The sequence below is a fragment of the Aureobasidium pullulans genome (assembly GCF_000721785.1).
Source record: "Aureobasidium pullulans EXF-150 unplaced genomic scaffold scaffold_37, whole genome shotgun sequence".
Classification (NCBI taxonomy): domain Eukaryota; kingdom Fungi; phylum Ascomycota; class Dothideomycetes; order Dothideales; family Saccotheciaceae; genus Aureobasidium; species Aureobasidium pullulans.
The window spans coordinates 171,180-191,633 of NW_021941057.1; the positions used below are offsets into that span (position 1 = coordinate 171,180).

The window sequence follows — 20,454 nt, forward strand, 5'->3', positions numbered from 1 at the left end:
ATTTTGACTGCTGTTTTCGTTGACGATGTGGGAGCTTGAGAGTACTGACAAGGAGAGCGTATACTCAACATCTCCGTTCTCCTATCCTCAACCTGGACATCATTCTCAACATCAGCATACACACCGATCTTTCTGCAAAAAGTCACCATACTTTTCCACCACCATCGAACCTCCAAAGAAATCACACATACTAACATATCTCACCCCTAGATGTCTACCACCACCACCACCACCACACCCCGCACCCTCCTCTCCCTACCCTCCGAGCTCGTCGAGCAAATCCTCGACAACGTGCCCCCCTCCACCCTCCCTGCAGTCCGTCAAACCTGCAAGACCCTCGCCTCGCTGTCCGCCACCTCCTTCGGCAGCAAAGTCTTGGCTCAGGTCTCTGTCGTGATGGCCAGGGAGGCACTGGAGGGCGTGATCTCGTTGCTCTCGCACGAGGTCTTCGGCACCTTTGTGCAGAGACTCGTCTTTTCCACCGCTAGAGTGGAAGAGAGGGTTACGTTGCTCATGGCGCGGATCAGGGAGAGGGGGTTCAACAGACGGGAGGCCAGGGAGTGTTTAGAGGGATACGATGCTGCTGCTGTGGAGCAGTTGAGGATCATCCAATCTGGTGCTGCTGCTGCTCTGTTGAGCGAGATTTTCGGTATCTTGCAGGCAAGGGGCCAGGAGGTGGAGATTGGGGTGTACGACTCCCCTGGCGGATATGGGTTTGCTGCTGCCTTTGGCGGTTTGGCATTGGGTGTTTGGTATTACCGCCCCGGCAGCACCATGCAGATGCTGCTCGCAGCCAGCATGAGCGCCCGCCTCCCGCCCAACAACATCGCCATCGAGCTGGAGGATTGGAACACCGGCAGCAATGGCGACAACTTGCGCTTCGCAGCACTGGTGTCAAGACTCGCAACCGCTGGTCTCCAGGGCAGGATCAACGGCGGCCTACGCCTTTCCCTGGTCATCGGTGGCAAGCAATTGGTTATGAACACCAATACCCACAGCATCACCCTCTACACTTCCCCCTCCGCCCACGCCAAACAGCTGTTCGAAAACTACACCCTCGGCTTCCTCATCCGTCATCTTTTTCTCCCCGGCGTCCACCGTTTCAGCCTCTGCAACCTCAAGATCACCTGGGATGACCTAAACGCCCTCATGGCAATCCGCGGCAACAATATCGCCGATCTCGAGATCAGCCATGTGGAAATCATCCACGATGTGGTGCAAAAGCCACTGCTTCCCGAGCTGTTGAAGCAATATCTGCCATTCGAGAAGGTGCTGCTTGAGGATATCGGGTGCGGTGTTGCTGTGCCTGAGATGGAGTATGATGCCGATGATGATGCCGATGACGAAGAAGACATTATCGCCCCACCCAATACTCCCGACCAAGATTTCATCGCCGAAGACCCTGACGACGACATCCCGATTCCCGCCGCCAACCTCCTTGTCTCAGGCAAACACGAATTCACCGGCAGACCTGCCGTTCTCGCCGGTTTGGACGACATGATCGCAGCAAGAGTGCAAGCAGAGAAGGAAGATGACGAGAGATTGCTGGCCAGTCTGGCTTTGCAATTGGCGTTGCAGATCTACGATGCGGAGGACTGAGACGCCTCGAATAAAGGGTACAAAAGAAGAGAAAGAGATTGCTAGAGCTGGTCTAGGGCGCCATCGAGGATGTGGGTGGGACGGGACGTTCGAGATGGAAGACCTCGGGTGCTCTGGATGAGTGGATGCTTTGGGCGAGAGAGATATGAATAGGAAACGCCATGGATGGGAAGAGCGGCTGCAAGCATGAGGATGGCATGATATCACAGACGACAAGAAGAACAAGACATGAGACGGCGGACATACAGCAATACAACAGAACGACTGAGCGGCAAGATCATACGGGCCGAATAAACACAGAGACAGGTTCAGAATGAGACAGCAGAGACGGATTCAGAATGACAACGTTAATAGCATTGCAGAAGTTAATAATCAAAAGAACCAGAGGGCTAAGATGCTATTGATCCACTTTCCTTCCTTTTCTTTTCTCTAATCCTTCAAATGCCTCGTTGAAAAGTACAGATCAATACCTTTGTACTTTTCGTCTCGAACCATGATCACCCCTTTTTACTTCGCTGCGAAAAAAGCGAAATTCAGACATCCCGAGGAAATCCCGTCCTATCCTGATGTCTTGACTCATCCACGAGGCGAATGAGACTGGTTCCTCCTTCTTCTCGATTCGTATCTTCCTGTTTATTCGTTTCAATTCGTTCCCTGAGACTGTTTGATTGTGTTGTAAGACTCTCTTGCCATCCGTTGAGATTGCTTGATCAGGCGGTGAATATCTTTGACCAGGCGGTGAAACAGCCTTCTTGACCACTGATGCTCACATTTTCATCCAAGCTCGATCAACCCAGCATGGGATCATCACACTTGCATTCGGCAAAGCTCTGCTTGCAAGTACCATAGATGCAGTTGCTTCCATACATCAAGTCTTGACCACGAATGTCCATGTTGGAAGATCTGGTACCGATGTTGCTGTTCTTGGCTGCTTCGAGGAGATTCTCGTAGTCCTTGTCATGCTCGACCTTGCGTGCCTTGCGCTCGTTCTCACGTTGAAGCTTCTCGGCGCGCAGTTCAGCCTTCTCCTCTTCGGAAGGACCAGTGAAGGTGAAGGCGAGGTTGCCGGGCTTGGTGTTGCGAAAGCTGGCGGTGGGAATACGATGGGCGGGGACGGCGGACCAGTTGAGAGGTCTGATTAGATTGGGAACCTTAGGGAAGACTGGCATGGGTACGAAAGTAGGCTTGGGAGCAGGCTTGGGAGTGATCTTGTTCATGATGGGAGCGGCAGGCTTGGGAGCGACGGGTTCGTTGAAGAGGGGAACGAAAGGTCTGGTGGTGCCGTTGGAGCGAGGAATACGAGGAATGAGCTTGATTCTGCCGACAGAGGCTGGAATGACAGAGGCAGGAACGACAGAGGTACTGCCGACAGAGGCAGAAACGACAGAGGCAGGAACGACAGAGGCGTCGAGTTTTCCGGTGTCATTGAAGAGGGGAACTGGAGGTTTGGCAGTGCCACTGAAGCTAGCAACATGAGGAATACGCTCGGTACTGCCGACAGAGGCAGGAGCATCATTCATAACCAGCTCCTTGCTGTCGTAGAAAGGTGGAACAGGAGGCTTGGAGGTGACGTTGCTACCGAGAAGACGAGAAGCATGGTTGATGCTGCGAACAGAAGCAGGAGCGTCATGAATATCCTGCTCGTCGTTGTCGTAGAAAAGCGGAATGGGAGGGTTGGAGTTGACATTGCTGCCGAGAACACGAGGAGCATGCTTGATGCTGCCGACAGAAGCAGGGGTGTCAGAGACATCGCGCTCCTTTGTGTCGTCGAAGAGAGGAACAGGAGGCTTAGGCTTGATGGTCCCGTCGAGTAGAAGAGCAGGAGTATCGGGCCTGTTGTGACCCTTCGAACCAGGAACCTTAGAGTATGGCTTGATGCCGCCACCGGCAGAAGAAGTGCGAGAAGTAGCGAACTTCTTGAATTTACCATTGGCGCTACGAGGGGGAAGCTCAGGCTTGGTAGTAACACTCTCGTTGGAGGGTTTGAGCACCTTAGACTCCTTGATGCCTTTTGACTTGTTCGAGGGAGTAGCGAGTCTCTCAAAGACTGAAGGCGTCTTTTCATTCTTGGGAGTCTCGGCCTTTCTGAGAGACTGGGCCTTCTTGGAGAGGTCAAATGGGTTGTTGACCGGGCTGTCGATCATGGCTACGGGCTTGCCGACGTTCTTGACGGCAGCTTTCTTACTCTTCGAGGGAGAAGAGGCAGGCGAAGAGGTGAGGCGAGATGACCGTCTAGGCGCCTCCTCCTGCTTGCGCATAGCGCGAGTCTTCGTCTGGAAAGGAACTTCCACCATGCTTCTTTCACACGTGTTAGATTGCTGTAATTGGTAGGCGATACAAGACGATGTTATGCGTGTTACAGCAGGTGTGAAGATATTGGTCATAGACTTACAGTCGTGTTGTGCGAGGTTGTGGGAATGGTTGTTCGAAAAGTTGCAGAGAAGAAATAGTTGACGCAGGTCAGATTGCAGAAAGACACCGGTGCTGTGTTTCTACGGAGATTCATCGACGCTGAGGTCGTGGTGACGGCTTTCGTTTCGCACAACTGAAGGAAGTCACGCCCGGCTCGACAACTTCCTCTTCTGGCAGCCCAGTTCGACATCTCTATCGTCTACTCCATGTCGGTCTCTCTTCAATCCGACGGCCTATCTCATCAACTTGATGCAACTTTTTATGACTATGAGAAGATATGATGAGTATTCAGAGAGAATTATAGCTTGCACGTTGACATCTTGCATTTTGATCAATTGGCTTGAAAAGGTAGTCTGGGGAGGAGAGACACGGCTTCAGGCCTAGGTCGCTCAAAAAGACATAGATAGTCAAGTGAGAATCATGGTGTCTACTCAAGAAGAGTGCGGAATAGTAGGCTACGTCATAATGGTTGCAATAAGGGCAGTGAAAATGGTCCACAAGCTTTGACCGCATCTGGTGCAATACTTTGCGGTGCGTTTTCAGCACAACGCACCCAATTCTTTTCCACCATCTTTAAATCATCAAACACCAACTCTTTTTTCTCATCTCAACAACTGTGACTGTTAGTCATCAAGTGCGCAGAGGTCATCTTCTCCTTCATATCACTCAAAGATCTAACTCCATTTTCACAGAATCGTCATGGCAAGGCTACCTCAGCAAGCGTGGTCTTCGTTCATCAAGATCTATCATCAGCTGCTGCCAAGTGTTCAAAACTCTTCGGTTCATCAGCAAGTTATCTTTGTTATCCTTATTATCAAGATACAAATCAGCGCCACTGCGCGCAAGCGCAAAGAAGACAAGATCTTCTGGCCAGGTCAGTGAAACCGATCGTCCCTACCACTCTCTGCAACACTAAACAGTCATAGATCGGGATTTATTCCCGTCACAACTCGCAAAGAGTCCCCTCTGCGCTCTCAACAACGAGCAGAAGCGCAAGCGTTCCATGATGTAAGTTTGCCTTGTCGTCCCTACTTCCAACGTCCCTACTTTATTGTCCCTACTTCCAACATCCCTACTCGTCCCTCCTTCATCGTCCCTAGTTCATCCTCCCTACTTCATCCTCCCTACTTCATCCTCCCTACTTCATCCTCCCTACTTTGTCCTTGTTTTATCGTCTCTAGTTCTCCCTCACAACCACCTCTCTCCATACTAACCATTGATAGCTGGCTCTCTTCCTGTCGCCACTCGGGGAGGGATCTTTCCCTGCTCCCAACAACGAGCAGAAGCGTAAGCGTTCCACGCTGTGAGTTCGCTCCATCATATTCACCACCTCTCTCTCCATTGCTAACTATCAATAGTCGGCCTTGGTTCCTGCCGCAAATCGAGACGGACCCTCCCCTGCTCCCAACAACGAGCATTACGAACGTTGTCAAGGTCAGTCGAATTTGCTCGTCCTCTGCCGGCATACCAATGATTCTAATCCAGTCACAGCAGGAGCAGGCGTTGACGTGCGCACACCAAGGTCCACTACTCGAAACCTCAACCCTGCCAACATATCATGGATCCCTTCGTCAATCTCGACCAGATGATGGATGCAATGGATGACCCCGACCTCAGACCTCTGAGATGGATCATCATCGCTCGACAAGAGCTCCTTCGGCCATTGAGACTTCAGTTACTTGCGCATTGACTTTAGCACAGAGCTGAACGTTGGTTATGCCTTCGTGAACTTCACTCACCCCGAGCACATCACCAACTTTGTTAATGCAAAGGTTGGCAAGCCCTGGAGTCTTTACGGCTCCACCAAACGCTGTGAGGTATCCTACGCCACGATCCAGGGAATCGACTGTCTCCTCGCCAAGTTCCTCAACTCCGTTATCATGGAGGAGGCTGCTTCGTGCCGCCCCAAGCTCTGGTACCACCATGAGTTGGATGTCCTGCCTGACAACAGACACAGAGGAGGCTGCTTCGTGCCGCCCCAGGCTCTGGTACCACCATGAGTCGGATGTCCTGCCTGACAACAGACACTCGTACTTGATTGATATTGAGCAGCGAGCACCTCGACCATTTTTCTGGAGCTTGCGCAAGCACATTATCTTACAGTCCACACTACGTGCATAGTCGATCAGGCTAGCGCGTGCTTCCACCAAGTCAAGCAATCCATGAACAGCACGATATCTCAGGTGCAGTCGCATGTACGCGGCAGTGGTATATCTCGCCTCAACTTCGGTGAGAGATGGGAAGGAGGGCTCGCTTTGTGTGCTTACCCTTTCCCTGCTCATAATTCTCACACTCTCTCCACCTGTCTGTAGAACTTCTCAAATATCAACTTGTCTCCCTTCCTGTCTATATCTCAGCCACAAACCAACCCGTCGTTTTCGCGTGACTGGCGGCAGGGTGGGCTTCTTCGGAAAGGATTATGGTAGGCAAAGCGTAGAATAAACAGGTTCGTTCAGATGCCCTCCCCCTCTCTATTTGGATCTCAACTATGACTTGCACAATGCTTTTCGCGCGACTAACGGCGGGATGTGTTCCTCGCATGAGGTCATAACAAGCATAGCACATGGACGGGTCTTCTCGATCACATACCTTGCTCCTTCTCTACTTTCATCCCAAGTCACGATTGAAGCCAAGCTTTGCGTGCGAACAGCGGCGGAGCGTGTTTTCTTGGAGTAGACTGCAGTCGGAAATGAGTGGTTACTATCATGCATGTACGAGAAGGAATCTCTCATACAGGTAGAATGAAGAAGCAAGAAAGATTGATACTGGGTCTACAAAGACCAACACGGTTCACTGGATTGGACTATTACTTTAAGCATCTCCTCACTTGTAAGATGACTAAGTAAAGTGACGCGTAAGTAGTGATGACTCCTGTGTGGCCAAATATCCCCGGGTCTTCCAATTTGCGCAGTTCTTCCAGCTTTCTTCCCAACCACCAACTTCAACCTCAACTTCAGCTTTCATCAACTCTCTCTGTCCGTCCATCTTCTACACAGACTACTACGTCATACGTAAGATAGACACAAGGTAAGCGTGTCATCTCTCAAAGTTGATCAGCACGTGTCACTAATCATGCGCCTTCTAGATCTTCGGTTCCTGCCCTCCCCCGTGCGCCTTCCATGACGGCTCACCACAACACGCGCAAACGTAAGATCTTTTGTTCTTTTGTGATACTCATCATCTGACTGAGCTCTACTGCAGCGATGTACATTTCCAGACTGACAAGAAAAGATCGTTCTGCTCTCCCGCAGAACCTTCTACTTCTACTCTACGAGCCCCGTGCTCAGGCCATCTCGGCCTACGATGGCCAAGTCGAGTTCACGGCCATGCCCAAGAACATGCTTGAGATCAACATACACTCCATCTACGCCGAAGTTCTAACATTCGCTAAGAACTTCGGTGACGTCCGCTCGTTTGCTTACATCGAGCCCAACGGTTTCGAGGCTCCTCGCTTCCGTAGCGAGTATTTCTCTGTCAAGTCTGCCGAGAAGGCCATCGCTGCCAGTACACAGAGCGTAAGTATCTTCTCTTCTGAGAAAACCGACTTCAAATGCTAACTTTCTCAGGATGCCATCTTCATCTCGGCTAAGGAGTACGAAGACTCAATCGTTCACCAGACTGACATGGAGTTTTGGCGCTTCAACCAGCCCCAAGGCCGAGAATTCTGGATATGAACAAATGGTGAGTGCTTCATTCCTCTGACCATCNGGCGAAAGTCTGATGACAGCAATTCTACTTACTTCGATTGATCTCAGTCTCGCCATCAACTCTTGTTGCGTAGTCCTTCTCGTCTCACGTCGTAGTGTGTTAGACTTGTGTCCGTTCAAAGATTGAGATTCACATCGAAAGCAAAGCACTAGCACAACTGGTTCTCATCTTGTCCTTTTGCACACTTTCTCAGCCATGGACTGAACATGTTGCTCGTCGAGCCACGGTAGTAAAGAAAGAATCTGGATGAGGACAGGAACTCAATTGGTTTCAGTAGTTTATCTATCCCTACTGCAGCAACTCCATCTTCGGCCCCATTTCTCTTTGTTCCGTGCGTTTTGAATATTCCTTTGAACTCTTCGAGTTTTCTTTCCCTTGTCTCTAACTCTTTGTTCCCAGATACTCTCTTCTCTTTTAGGTACGACCGCGCCTTTCCATGTGCATGACGCTTTTCCAAGAGAGTGTTGGTGAGAAAGCTCTTCAGGCAGCCAGTGTTGAGGCTTTTGAGAGGATTCCCTTGTAGACCTCAGGTATGGCCTTGTTGCGGATCTGCTCTTTCCTCAGTTTTCCGCATCTCCTATGCTCGTTGTGGTGCCGTCATGCTTGTGAAAACTCAGAGTGGCTTCTGACATGGCCAACTCCTCTGAGAAAGCGATCGGTACTCGTTCTCATTCCCTTTCAGAGGTCTGCCTCCACCATCGACGGTCCTTCTACTGCGTCGGGCGCCAGCCACTCTGCTCTCATGCGCTGATCCGCGGCCATGACGAACGAAGCAAGATCCTCAAGCTCGGTGCGGAAGTTGTTGCCCTTGATGACCACCTCTTTGGCGCCTCTGGGGAGGTTGACCTCGTCAGGCTTCCAGCCCAGCCGCTGATATTGACGCAGGTATCGGAGCTTCGAGACTTTGACGCTTTTCAGGGCAGGCATGTCGGAAAGCATGTACAAGAAGTCGCCCCAGAAGTGCCAGCCATCACCGACTTGGCCTGGCCACCATTGGTCGGACAGCTCCATGTGCACATCTTCGACTTCAATGACCTGGAGCGAGGTACGGTTGTTTTCAAGCAAGCGCTCAAGGACGCCCGGGCCCCTGATGGTGCATTGCGAAAGCTGCAATTTGTGGATCGTGAAGTCGGTGGTAATCCATTTACTGATGCTGATTCTGATACCGCAGTGTACATGCAGCAAGTTCCTGACATGCTCGAAGACCATGCCAACATTTTGAAAGCTTAAGGCCTTGTCGTGAGGCGTATAGTCGACTGCGTAGCGCAAATTGGCGGTGGCAGCGGCGGCGGCATTGACGGTGAGGTTGCTGTAGACGTCGCTGTAGTGGGCGGCAGGATTGGTGATGATGTTGCTGTAATGGGTTGCCCGTATTGTAGACTTATTCTTTGCGAGACACCACAAGATATCCTCGGCTTCAGCCACGGGGAGGCTATATCTTCCGATAGCCGAGACGCTGATGTCACGGAACTCGTAGTCGGCTTTGAATGCTTGCCCATGCAGCTCGTAGGTCAAGCTTCCGCGGCGAGGGCGCAGGTAATCGCAGGTGGTCTCGCTCTCTACGTATTCCAGAGCTACCTTGTTCCCACGAGCCTTGATGGCGCTGAAGATCTGGTGGAAACCGAGTTCTTCATGCACGAAAAGGAAATCGGACTTCCTGTTCTTTCTGCCGTAGTTGTCTGGAATAGGTTCCAGTATCAACCTTTCGATGGAAGGTCCGAAATCATCGTTTCGGAGGAGGTGGAGTAGTTTTTCCAGACTCTTACGAGTTGGAAGACTTCTTCTGGTGGCGAATCTTGTGAGCAGGAAAGCCTTGTGTGCAGACTTCGACAGTGTACTGCACACGAGACGGTAATTGAGCATGGTTTTTTCCTCAACATTCTCGGATATGAGCACCCAAGTCTCCATTGGGAACAAGGCGAGTGCTCCCGAACCGGCATGGTTTGTGATATTCTGGTAATAGTCAGCACGTTGGACAGCACAGATAACAGATACCAGGTCTCTCCCTCTCGTGTGCGTTCCATCTCGGACCTGTCGAACCGTACAGCATGCTGCGCAAGAACGAGATGCCCGTGAAGAGCATCATGCCCTGAAGGAAGCGTTGCGTAACAACGAGGGAAGGGGTCGCGACTAGGGGATTGTACTGGGAGTGCAGACTTACCATCTTGATCGCCGCTGTGACTGCCTCGCTGACTTGCAGAATATCTTTTCCTTGAACGGTGTACAATTTTGAGACAGGAGCTGCGTTTGGGACGAAAGGGTTGGTGGTAAGCGGTTGTGATTGCAGGACAACCGTTTGAGTAAGAGCAAACGCGTCCGAGAGATGGTCGGATGCTTGCTTGTCAAATCGGCAAATTCGTGATGACCTCGTCGCCATGGAGCACTAGTGCCGTTTTCGAAGAAGCATGCTCGAGTGAGCTTGTTGTTCATCCAGCTTTCTCGACTCCGCCATTTCTCATTCCTCTTTTCAAGACACACTCGTTCATCACGTCTATCACATACAGCAGTCAACTGTCTCTCTATCGCCAGTCATCTCCTCTCCTCTTCTTCCGCGCTCCCACTAAATCTTCGTAAGTGTCGAAATCATGACCCTGTCAATTGCAATCTCTTCTGATCACCGAGCAGACTCCCATCCACCACTACAACCCATCCACTCACCATGACATCCATCTACCTCAAGCTGAAGGCCAAGGCCATCGGTCTCATCAGTAAGATCAAGCGTTCTCTGTCCTGTACGATTGGTGTCTCCAAATCACGCGTCTTCTACTTGGCTCCTGCTTATTATGACTTTTCATAGTCAACAACAACACCATCGACACTCAGAACAAGAACAAGCATATCAACACCAACGATATCGAGCTGAATGAGCGTGTTTCTCATTACTCGGCCGTTACGCACAGTCCTACTGCTTCTCTGGTGGTCTCGCCTCGCGCCAGATCACCACGCGGCATAAAGTGATCGCACAGGTCAGTACCTTCGTCCTCCTGCTTGCTCTTCTCCCATCACCCAATGAGCACCGCAGCTGACTATTGTGAACAGCTCTGATCGCCAGAAAGGGGTGTGTGTGGGGGTGTTAGGTGTAGGTGTAGGTGTGTAGTTCCTGCAATGTATAGCGGGACTGCACACCTGCGTCTGCTCTCGCCTCTGCTCCCAAATGTCGCTGGTTCTCCCTTTCAAGCTTACCATGTGGAGCTGGACTGCGCACCCATTCCTGTATAGTCTGGGTGTGCGGTCCGGTCTCTTCCATGTACAACTGGACGACACACTCATCCCTCTACCCATCAAAGCACGAACACAATTCCATTGGCTGCCCCATCAGTCATCAAAACTTCAAGACTCGTTGGAAATGGAGGAGGAACTCGAGACAACAGGTACACATGAAATGAATCAAGACATACACTTCCAAAAGAAACACACTCTCTAGCTTCTCTATACCATGCCCGTGATCGTGTATGCCATGCTGTCGCCTCTTCGTGTAAGAAGGAGTAACCAACAATCGAGGCCCCTGCTGAGCTGCTTTCGGTTGACCCATACCAAAGGAGATCGTGATCCCTGGCGCGCAACGAGCCGGCAGTAGGGTGGCCGAGGAATCCCTTGATCATGGCACATATGGAAGGGTCACTGGAGGACTGAGATAGCTGTTCAGGCGCCTCGAACACGAACTTTCCATCATGACTGTAGCGACCCTTGAACCTCGACGCAGAGCCGCCTTGATGGCGATCTGAGCGGTCAGTCGCGCTCTTCTGACTACTGCTTGTAAGTTCAGCATGACTGCATAATCATGTCACATCAATGTTTGCCATATTGCCAATGTCCAAGCCTGGAAAGGACAGGGATCAGGACATGCTGGCGGACATGATTTTGAGATGGTACTATCATAAGGCGCAAGTTGCGCCCAATGAACAGAGCAGACGGCCAAGCGGGTGCAGAGAGGAGGATATGCCACTTTGTAGCTAAACATGTAGAACAACCTCAAACAATTCTCACAGAGGCATCAAATCAACATCTATATCAGAAGTGCAAGAATGTTTTGAACTCAAAAGTTGCAGAGGCAAGCTGGATGGTGCTTCTTTTGAGGGGTCATATACTATGGAAGTTGGCTTTCTTTCATCAATCAGCCGCTGTAGCTTAGTGGTAGAGCACCTGCCCAGCCACTTAGAGGTGGTTGGGGCTAAAAGGAAGACCGGGTTTCAATTACCCGTGGCGGCGTTACTTTTTGCTCTTTTTGCACTTGTGTTTTTTTTTTTGGTGAGTGAGTTCGATAATGCGTTGCCTTTGTTTTGATCACATACTTTTCTACCTGTCTCACACGATCTTTCTACTTGTGCCAGAGTTCTAGATCCTTCGTTCTTAGACATTGCAGTGTAATATGATCGCGCAGATATCACAAGTGTTTCTCTACTGTCAAAATAGGGGAGGAAGATGAGACCAGAGCTGCACAACAGACTTAGATAACGATAGAGGATAGGGCAGCAGGGAAGAGAAGAGAACACATGGAGACTCAACAGATAGAACAACATTAAACGATATTTATGGAGGCTCCAAGATCTATCTGGAATGTGCAAAGATGTTTTGAACATCACCTTCTCAATCGCAAGCTGGATTATATACACTGAAAGCTGGCCTTCTTTCAACAATCAGCCGCTGTGGCTTAGTGGTAAAGCACCCCCCTTACTGTGAAAACAGGGCCAAGCGTGTATTATAGTTAGACTAGATTAGATGCTTTGACTAAGGGGAAGATCCGGGTTTCGAATACCCGCAGCGGCGATTCTTTTTGCTTTTTGTACGGAAGTCAAGGTTGACTGAATGCTCTTTCTTCCATCTTCTCTCATACTCTATTCATCTTATCTAGGTTGACACCTTTCCTTGCGCCAAAGCGTGATTTACACCCTTCTTTGACAACAACATGTGCCATCGCATCATGGTTTTTTGCGCAGCTCACGTTGTGCACAGCTCGTTCCAACCATGTCCCTGGGATTCCTTGGTAGAACGGTTACCGCCTGGAGTATACTGGCGCTAGTAAACACATACACTGGAGAACTCTGGACTACTGCTGTGTGGAACGAGACATCGTCGACCATAGCATGCACACTGGATGAGTGATGAGTCTACGCTTTCGTGGACATTGAGACAAGAACATCGGTCTTCAATCGTTTTCTATCACGACTACAAGCTATCAGAACGCCACTCACAAGTAATCCTCATAGCTCCAAGCAAGCTATCCACTTTGTCCCAGGACGCGCCCAGCTGACGTTTACTTCCAAGCAGATCCGACCCCCTTCGCCGTTACACTCACGTCTTTCGTCCTGCCCCCCTCCGAAAACAACAAAACATCTGTTCCACTATCCGCCGGGAAGATCTGAGCCGTCAAAGTTGACTCGCCGATGCCACCGAAGACCTCGATCGAAGACCAGTCGAGCAAGATACGCATTGTAATCTTGCCCCCACGAGCAGCCTGCAGTGGAGCATAGTATACACTGGCAAATGTGGCGTCGAAAGAAGAGTTACCAGACTTTGTGCGGTCAACAAAGAGCTGCTTGATTGTAAAGTCATAGCCTATGCGAGTCTGTTGCGACAAGTCCTTGGAGGCGCGAAGAATGATTCCGAATCGGGATGCTTTGCCAGCGGTGGCAGAACGGTCATCAAAGGTCAAGACGATGTCCAAAATCTTTCCGTCGAGCTTTAGCTTTTGCGTGCCTTCCGAGACTGAGCTCCACTTGTTTGAGTAGCTGCCGCCGCGACTTTCAAGGCTGGACCATTTCTCTTTGGCCGTCTGCACGATCTGAGCTTTCCCGTTCACAGTCTGGAGCGAGAGGCCGCGAGGCACACTCATGGCGCTACGCCATGGGTCCGTGGGAATGACTTGGGCGTACTGCCAGTTGTTCATCCATCCAATGTTCGTTCTGTCCTGCGTGGCGAGGCCATTCCAGGGCACTGCTGCGTAGAAGTCTGGGCCATAATCCATCCAGTTGGCCTTTTGCGATGTTATAGGTCCGTCTGAGAAGGTGATCTTGTCGACGATTGTATGGCCCCACCCGCCTGTTGACAGGTCGACAATCTCGAGCACGGCGGTCTCGCCCTGGAACTCGCTGACATCCCAGCCTTGCCAGACTAGGACGCCTGTGTTCGCACCAGTAGCTTGTCGCACCGTTTTCAGAGTAGACATTGGATGGATCGGACCGGACCTACCCTCAGATCCGGTCCACTGGATCTGCTAAGCGATCCGCTCCAGCTGGATCTACTGGATCGGATCGATCTGGTCCGGTCCGTCTGCTGTATAGAGGGTCTTAGCGGAGGAGGTGGTGTAGCTGGTCGATGGAAGGGAGTCGTTTATTCGGCCTCTTAAGGCACGCTATTTACAAGTTCAAATGAGCCCTCCAGCCTTGTAATAATACTAGTCTTTATCTAGCTCTTAACGCACTACGTCTAACCAATTGCTCTTATAGATAGCTTTCCTCGCAGCGGTGTTACTATAAGGCCGGCACTCGAGAACATACGCTCTAGCTCATTAGACATTATAGGGATAGTAAAGAGGTCTCTAGCTATCTTCGAGAGGCGAGGATAAGTCTCTCGCTATCGCTTCGTTAACTAGAACTTAAGAGGTCTAAATTCCTTTAGTAGGCGCCCTTCCTCGTTCTAGCGTATATACTCGTTATTTATCTCTTTACCGACATTAGAGAACTCGCTAAGCATGTCGTCGTCTATCTAGCGCGCATTATCTTTAACTATAGCGGACTATTTGTCCTCCTTAGTAATAGGAAGAGAGGTATATTCCTACTATAGATCCTCGACATTTCTACGCGCTTAAACGATCTAAGTATAGCGGTCCCTCTACACCTTCTTAATGTACTTCTACTTAAGGCTAGGGTAGAGGATAACTGCTATAACATAGACTAGCGATTAGTCTATCTTCTAATAATATTTATCTAGCTTTTTCTATACTAGGTTAACGCCTACGTAAAGCATGCAGTATTCTAGTAAATTCTTTAAGGGCTCGGCGGGAGTAGGAGGACGTAGTAACGACGGTTTAGGTAGTAGAGAAGGCAGTTATATAGGTTATAATGCTTAGTTTCTACGTAGGTTAAAACGAGTAAGTAGTGCTAGTTTGTCGAGGTCTTAAAGTGCACCTTAGGAAGGTTAGGAGTCTTTATAAATAGTGCTAGCCTACGAGCTAAACATCGAGTAGTCTTAAGAGGGCCGGACGATAGAGTATTTAGTCTTTACTACCTCGAGGTGTATTAGTAACTTCTCTATCGTAGGAATTACCTACTATATAGCACTATAACTAGTACCGCCTCCCTTTCCCTTAAGACGTTAGGTAGCATAATAGAGCGGCTTAAGAAGTTAGTTATATATCGATAAGATAGACTAGTTATCCTACGATAGATGGTCGTTAAGTTAGGTAGGCTTCTTACGGTGTTTCTAAGGGGGTAGCTTTTAATTAAAATTAGTGATCTTATTCTAATAGTCTTACTAGAGCGACTGCTACTTTTAATAGAACTCCTCTACCGTAGGGCGTAGTTTAATGAACATAATAATAGCGTCCTACATTAAATTCTATCGGGTGTCGTTTAGTATATAAAGCTCGTAGATCTAGTCGATTAATGGATGCTCCCTCTATAACTGCTTAAATGCCTCGTTCCTTTAAGGAGAGGAGCGTATCTAAATAATAGTGTTTCTTATCTTACTAAGAGGACCGCGCCGGCGCTAGATAAGTAGGTCTTAGTCTTTAATAGTAATATACGTAAGCTCGTTCTCGAAGGCCTCCTCGTTAACACCCTATAACATTACGCGCGTAATAAGGTTAATCTTATAGCTAGAGTAGCGTAAGCGACGGTATAATAGATTAAAGCCGAATTCTGTCCTAAGGGCCTCGATATAGGTGTCGTTATTTGTTACGTTATCTATTATAAAGTAGCCGATTTTATCTATAAGGTCGAAGTAGTTAATAATAGTAGCAACGTTATTAGTAATATTAATGCTAGAGTAAGGACTAGACTGTTCTAGCAAGGATAGAAGGAAGGTCTTAAGATTACCGAACTTATCGGCGAAGTAGCAATTAATGCCTAGTAAAGCGCGTAGGTTACGAGAAGACTAGAGATTAAATAATAGATAGATCTTGCTCTACGTAGTATAGAGCTTCTCGGTCATAATGCTAAGATAACTTATATATGCCTATTTAATCTAGTTAACGATAGATAAGTAGTTAGGAAGACATCTACGCTTACTAATAGTAGGATTAAGTAATAAGAGCATGTCTTAAAGATAGGAAGATTCTATCATTTAGAAGGCCTAATTGTTATAGCATATCTATGCTACTACCCTAGCCTTCTAAGAAGCATAGTAGAAGACTATTCTAAAGCGCTCTATGTCCTACCTATAGTTAGAACTCTTAGTAGAGGAAGTAGTAAAGCTACTCGAGAGACGACTACGTTTCTCGCCTACCCTATAGACGGTAATATTATAGGTCTTAAGTAGATGTTTTGTTAGGGGTATAGTGCTATTACCGTAGGTGAACGTAGACCTAATAGCCTTCTTCTTATAGCATGTCTTATATACCTAGAAGTAAACCTCTAGTAGGACACCTTACTACTAAACCCTCTACCTATAGTTAAATATCTAGCTCTTGCTTAACCTAAGACCGTTATTATAGGCCTCGAGCTTAATCCTTATCCTATCTCTTTCTTACTACTATAGACGCGACTAGTTAATGTCTTTATAGTAGTTAATGTTTCCTATAGTCCTTAATGTATCTACGCGAGCTATAGTACTTTAAAAATCGTCGGGACGTTAGAACTCGGTAGGTACATAGATTTCGGAGGTAGCGGTAAGGGTAGTTAATAGGGCGTAGTAGTTACTTTAGGACTCGAAGGGAAACGTATTATCGAGTAATAAGAGGAGCGTAAAGGATTAAGAGGTCTTAGTAGGGGTTTAAGAAGGTTAAGTTAGCATATTATTATGATTTTTGTATGTATATATAGGAGACGACGTTAGAGAAGATATCGCGGGAATTAGCTTAGTAGATCTAAGCCCTCTCATTAGCCGACGGTATATGCTAGACTAATTAGAGGGTCTAGTAGAACGCTCTAGTAGATCTCTATACCGATCTAATCTACTAGACCTAAATCTACGATCTAGTCTAGTCGCTAGATCTAGTAGATCCTAGACTAGACCGGACCCTTAATCTATCTAGTATCTACTCTAACCGTTTTGTTAGAGATAATAAGGTTTAGACCTTCCTAGCTAAGGGCGTTACTACTAGTAATTAGGAAATTGATGTGCGACTTTAAGATAGTAAAAGGCTTAGATGTTAGAGTGCCTTCCTTAGTATCGCTACTAAGGAAGGTGTCTACTATGCTACTACTTAGGTTATCGGTAACAGTCCGGACTAGACCTACATTAACAAGGTCTCTAGTAATAGTCTAGCCTAACTCCGCAAAGCTAGTACCTTTAAAGTCTATAAAGGTTATACTACTACTAGGGGCCCTAGGAGGAGGGTAGACGCTATCGGCATCGGTAGTAAAGATTTTGCCGTCGAAACTGCCTACGACGTATTATGTTCTAGAGCCGACTACACTAGGTAGACTACTAGGGTTAAGACTAATCTAAGTAATCTACTTCGTATTACTTAACTTACTATCTAGTAGGAGAGGGAAGAGACTTAGGCATTCCTATAGGCTACCTATAGCATTTACTAGGCCGAACTCGCTAGCTAACGTCTAGTCCTTTAAGTTAGGTAAGGTGTAGATTAGCAACTTGTGCAATTAAGCTAAGGATAGTATAACGACCTATTTCTTAGTTTCCTCGTGCTAGGAGATAAATAGATCGCGGAAGTTAATAAATTAATCTACGTATGCAGCAGGTAGCTTAAGTATAACTAGGTTTATGGCATTATAGGTTGTCTAAGTTATGCCTTCGTCTAGGCTATAAGCGATTAACTACGATTGCTAATTTAGCCTTACGGTCTTGCTACTAGGCAACTTCTTAGCATATAGATACTAAAGATAGTAGTGTTAGTTAGCTACCTAGCTTTAAACACGCCTATAACTTATAACTAAGGTGTATATAGCTATAAAGGGTACTTTACCCTTCTTACTAAAGCTACTAGTATTCTATATGTTAGCGACTACTAAGCTAGAGAAGAACATCTTAGTAACATTTTTGCTATAACCTCTAGCTAGAAGTGCAATAGGCTACTCCTCCTACTTTATAAGGTCTCGGCTCGTCGTATAACCCTACGAGATATTGCCCTAAGTGTTACTACTAGGATTGTACTAGTAGTATATGTAGTAAACTCTATTATAGTAGAGTAGACCATTAGGATCGTTTATCTATCCTTTCTTCGGACTAAAGTGAAACTAAGGGCAGTATAGCTTATTATAGCTCTAAGCAGAAGCGAGTTAGGATAGACTAAGCATAAAGGCTATAGCCTATAGAAGCGAGGGCACTATAACAGCATAGATAGAGATTGCTAGTATAAGAGACCGTAGAATTAATATAGGTTAGGAGTAGATTAAAGCGTTTATCTATTAGACTAAATGACTATAGTCTTAGGACCTAGCTTTATACACTCCAAATTTAACTAACGTATTTAACTAACACCGCTTAAGAGTTAGGATTAATGTTCTCGTAAATCGCTTCGTTATCTGTATGTACTCTCTCTATCTATGCCTTATCTATAACCTATACGGGGTAAAAGAGGGGAAGCCTAGAGACAGTAAGGGAGAAGAATAGGGCGTAGCTATTATTTATAGAGGTAGAGACATCTCGTATACTACTAAACCAATAGATTAAGTCTCTTTTAAGAAGGCATAATAATTAGGTCTATAAGATGTCGTCTACTTGCCGTAATGCATAGGATCCCCTATATCTTACCGTAGTACGGCCGTAGCTAATCGCGACACTTATTAACCTCTTTAGACTACGATTACCGCTTTATTTACCCTTTAGGTAGTTTTCTTAAATAGTCACTTTAATTGTAAGCCTTCGATTATCTAAGCGAAGGATGAGCCGTATAACCGGCGTATAACTTAAGCCTTAAAAGTGTAAGCTACTATAATATACGAGTAGCCCGTATAAAGACCTCCGCACCCCTCCTAGAGAGCACAATCTTTATAAGTACCGGTTTAAGCATCTAGAAGACATTTTTTCATCTTCTAGGCCTTATAGTAAATTGCTGTCTCCTCGACCTATAGCAAACCTATATTAATTATAGCTAGGGTTACTATACTAGCGTCTCGCATTAAATAGACCGACCTTCCTTAGTTACTATCGATAGTCTTCTTATTATCTCATTAATTAGACGCTCTACTAATTACACATTACGTAAGCCTATAATTCTATAGACTAGCTTTTAACCTTTTTTTAGCGTGCATAGTCTAGACTTAGTAGCAGAAGGTAGGAAAACACGCTTACTTATTAGTAGAGCGTCTAAGAGTTTATTATACCCTCCCTACTAAGTAAGTTATTAACTCGACGCGATTTTGACTACTCTAAGAGGTATACTAGTCTACTACGTACGTTTGCACATTAGCTTTTTAAACCTATAGATTCTATAGACCGAGAACTTTCATTAAATATATATTTTAGATAACGGTAAATGGTGCGCTGCACTTAAAACCTAATATAGAGATACGCATTTAGCTAGTACGCGTCCTACTAAAATTTCTTAACTACTATCTCTTACCCCTTTGCTAGCCTATAGAATCTATAGGTTAAAAATACCCGTTTAAGCATCGTTAAGGATCATTTTCTACTCTACATCTATTACTACCCTCCCTTAGACTCGCTTAGTAATCGCCTACCGACCCTACCCCGTTACGTTGCTACCTAAACTCGGCCTAAATCTTAACCTATAGATTATATAAGTTAATCGTTTATTCTTATAACCTCCGCTATATCTTGCTAAGCTATATAAGTCGACCCTATTACTAGCCTATAGATTCTATAGGTGTAGTTCCTAATATGCCCTTAAACCCGAGGCGTTAAGTAGGTAGGCGTTTCTAGAAGAGTTAAAAGTCCGGAACACTAAAATAAAAGAAGGATAAGGATAATATAATATAACCCTTAGCTCTAAGGTTACGGCTAGTTTAGAAGAGTACCCGCTTTAGCCGTAAGCAACTTAATGCACTCCTATAGAATCTATAGGCCCCTAAGGGCCGCCGACAAAGTATGTTAGTATAAGAGGTATAAGCTCTATTTCTCTATTACTACGAACCTAGTATTAAACTAGAATAGTAGAAGCTACTTATCCTCTACATAATTGGGCAGTTTACTAGCTACATTATAAAGAAGGAGCAGGTATAGGCATTATAGCAAATTTGCTTTTTAATAAGTAATACTATCCTTATAGTAAAGACTAGGTTTAGAAAGAGCATTCCTCTTTAGCTGTTCTCGCTCATTACTAGTCTTATTACGATCTAGATCGTTCCTCTAAACTGTCTTAGAGCTTAACACGAGAAGGACGTTCTAAAGTACTATAGAAACCCCTATCTTATAACTACTAAGACGAAGAAGACTCGACTATAGATACTCTCGGAGATACGGCGCGGTGTTTATATATATATAATCCTTAGTCCGGAGCAAGCAATTAACCCTACGTTCTATAGTGTCGTCCGCGATAGTCTCTAAGACCGCGTTAGCCTTATTACGATTAATAAGCTCTATTTAGTCTTAAGTTAGAAGGACTTTAGGCCCGACTTTTAGTATATAAAGGACCTCCGTATATGCCTATAT

General features: G+C 46.8%; 6 protein-coding genes across 6 annotated transcripts; 3 read left to right on the top strand and 3 right to left on the bottom strand.

Annotated features, from left to right (window-relative positions):
* Positions 1 to 210: 210 nt before the first annotated feature.
* On the top strand, positions 211 to 1,989 carry M438DRAFT_388368 (uncharacterized protein; the record flags this gene model as incomplete). The annotated part of the gene is made up of 1 exon (XM_029909012.1): positions 211 to 1,989. The coding sequence occupies one exon, from the start codon at positions 211 to 213 to the stop codon at positions 1,597 to 1,599; it is 1,389 nt and encodes a 462-aa protein (XP_029755275.1). The 3' UTR covers positions 1,600 to 1,989.
* A 398-nt stretch (positions 1,990 to 2,387) lies between these two features.
* Positions 2,388 to 4,201, bottom strand: M438DRAFT_409815 (uncharacterized protein; the record flags this gene model as incomplete). Its single annotated transcript, XM_029910041.1, has 2 exons — positions 2,388 to 3,917; positions 3,992 to 4,201. 2 exons carry the CDS (start codon positions 4,199 to 4,201, stop codon positions 2,388 to 2,390), a joined length of 1,740 nt encoding a protein of 579 aa, XP_029755276.1.
* A 1,477-nt stretch (positions 4,202 to 5,678) lies between these two features.
* Positions 5,679 to 5,900, top strand: M438DRAFT_254576 (uncharacterized protein; the record flags this gene model as incomplete). The annotated part of the gene is made up of 1 exon (XM_029899692.1): positions 5,679 to 5,900. A coding segment is annotated over one exon (222 nt), but the record flags the coding sequence as incomplete, so codon positions are not given.
* A 1,382-nt stretch (positions 5,901 to 7,282) lies between these two features.
* On the top strand, positions 7,283 to 7,607 carry M438DRAFT_154362 (uncharacterized protein). Its single transcript, XM_029898993.1, has one exon. The coding sequence runs from the start codon at positions 7,338 to 7,340 to the stop codon at positions 7,566 to 7,568; it is 231 nt and encodes a 76-aa protein (XP_029755278.1). The 5' UTR covers positions 7,283 to 7,337; the 3' UTR covers positions 7,569 to 7,607.
* A 790-nt stretch (positions 7,608 to 8,397) lies between these two features.
* Positions 8,398 to 12,077, bottom strand: M438DRAFT_360019 (uncharacterized protein; the record flags this gene model as incomplete). Its single annotated transcript, XM_029907397.1, has 8 exons — positions 8,398 to 9,750; positions 9,881 to 10,085; positions 10,198 to 10,210; positions 10,378 to 10,449; positions 10,846 to 10,972; positions 11,118 to 11,490; positions 11,707 to 11,840; positions 12,012 to 12,077. The coding sequence occupies 8 exons, from the start codon at positions 12,075 to 12,077 to the stop codon at positions 8,398 to 8,400; spliced, it is 2,343 nt and encodes a 780-aa protein (XP_029755279.1).
* An 896-nt stretch (positions 12,078 to 12,973) lies between these two features.
* M438DRAFT_360020 (concanavalin A-like lectin/glucanase) lies at positions 12,974 to 13,885 on the bottom strand (the record flags this gene model as incomplete). The annotated part of the gene is made up of 1 exon (XM_029907398.1): positions 12,974 to 13,885. One exon carries the CDS (start codon positions 13,883 to 13,885, stop codon positions 12,974 to 12,976), a length of 912 nt encoding a protein of 303 aa, XP_029755280.1.
* Between the last annotated feature and the right edge of the window lie 6,569 nt (positions 13,886 to 20,454).

Bases quoted from the DNA above. Each gene is read 5' to 3' on its own strand.
- M438DRAFT_154362 (XM_029898993.1), top strand. From the start codon at position 7,338: ATGCCCAAGAACATGCTTGAGATCAACATACACTCCATCTACGCCGAA.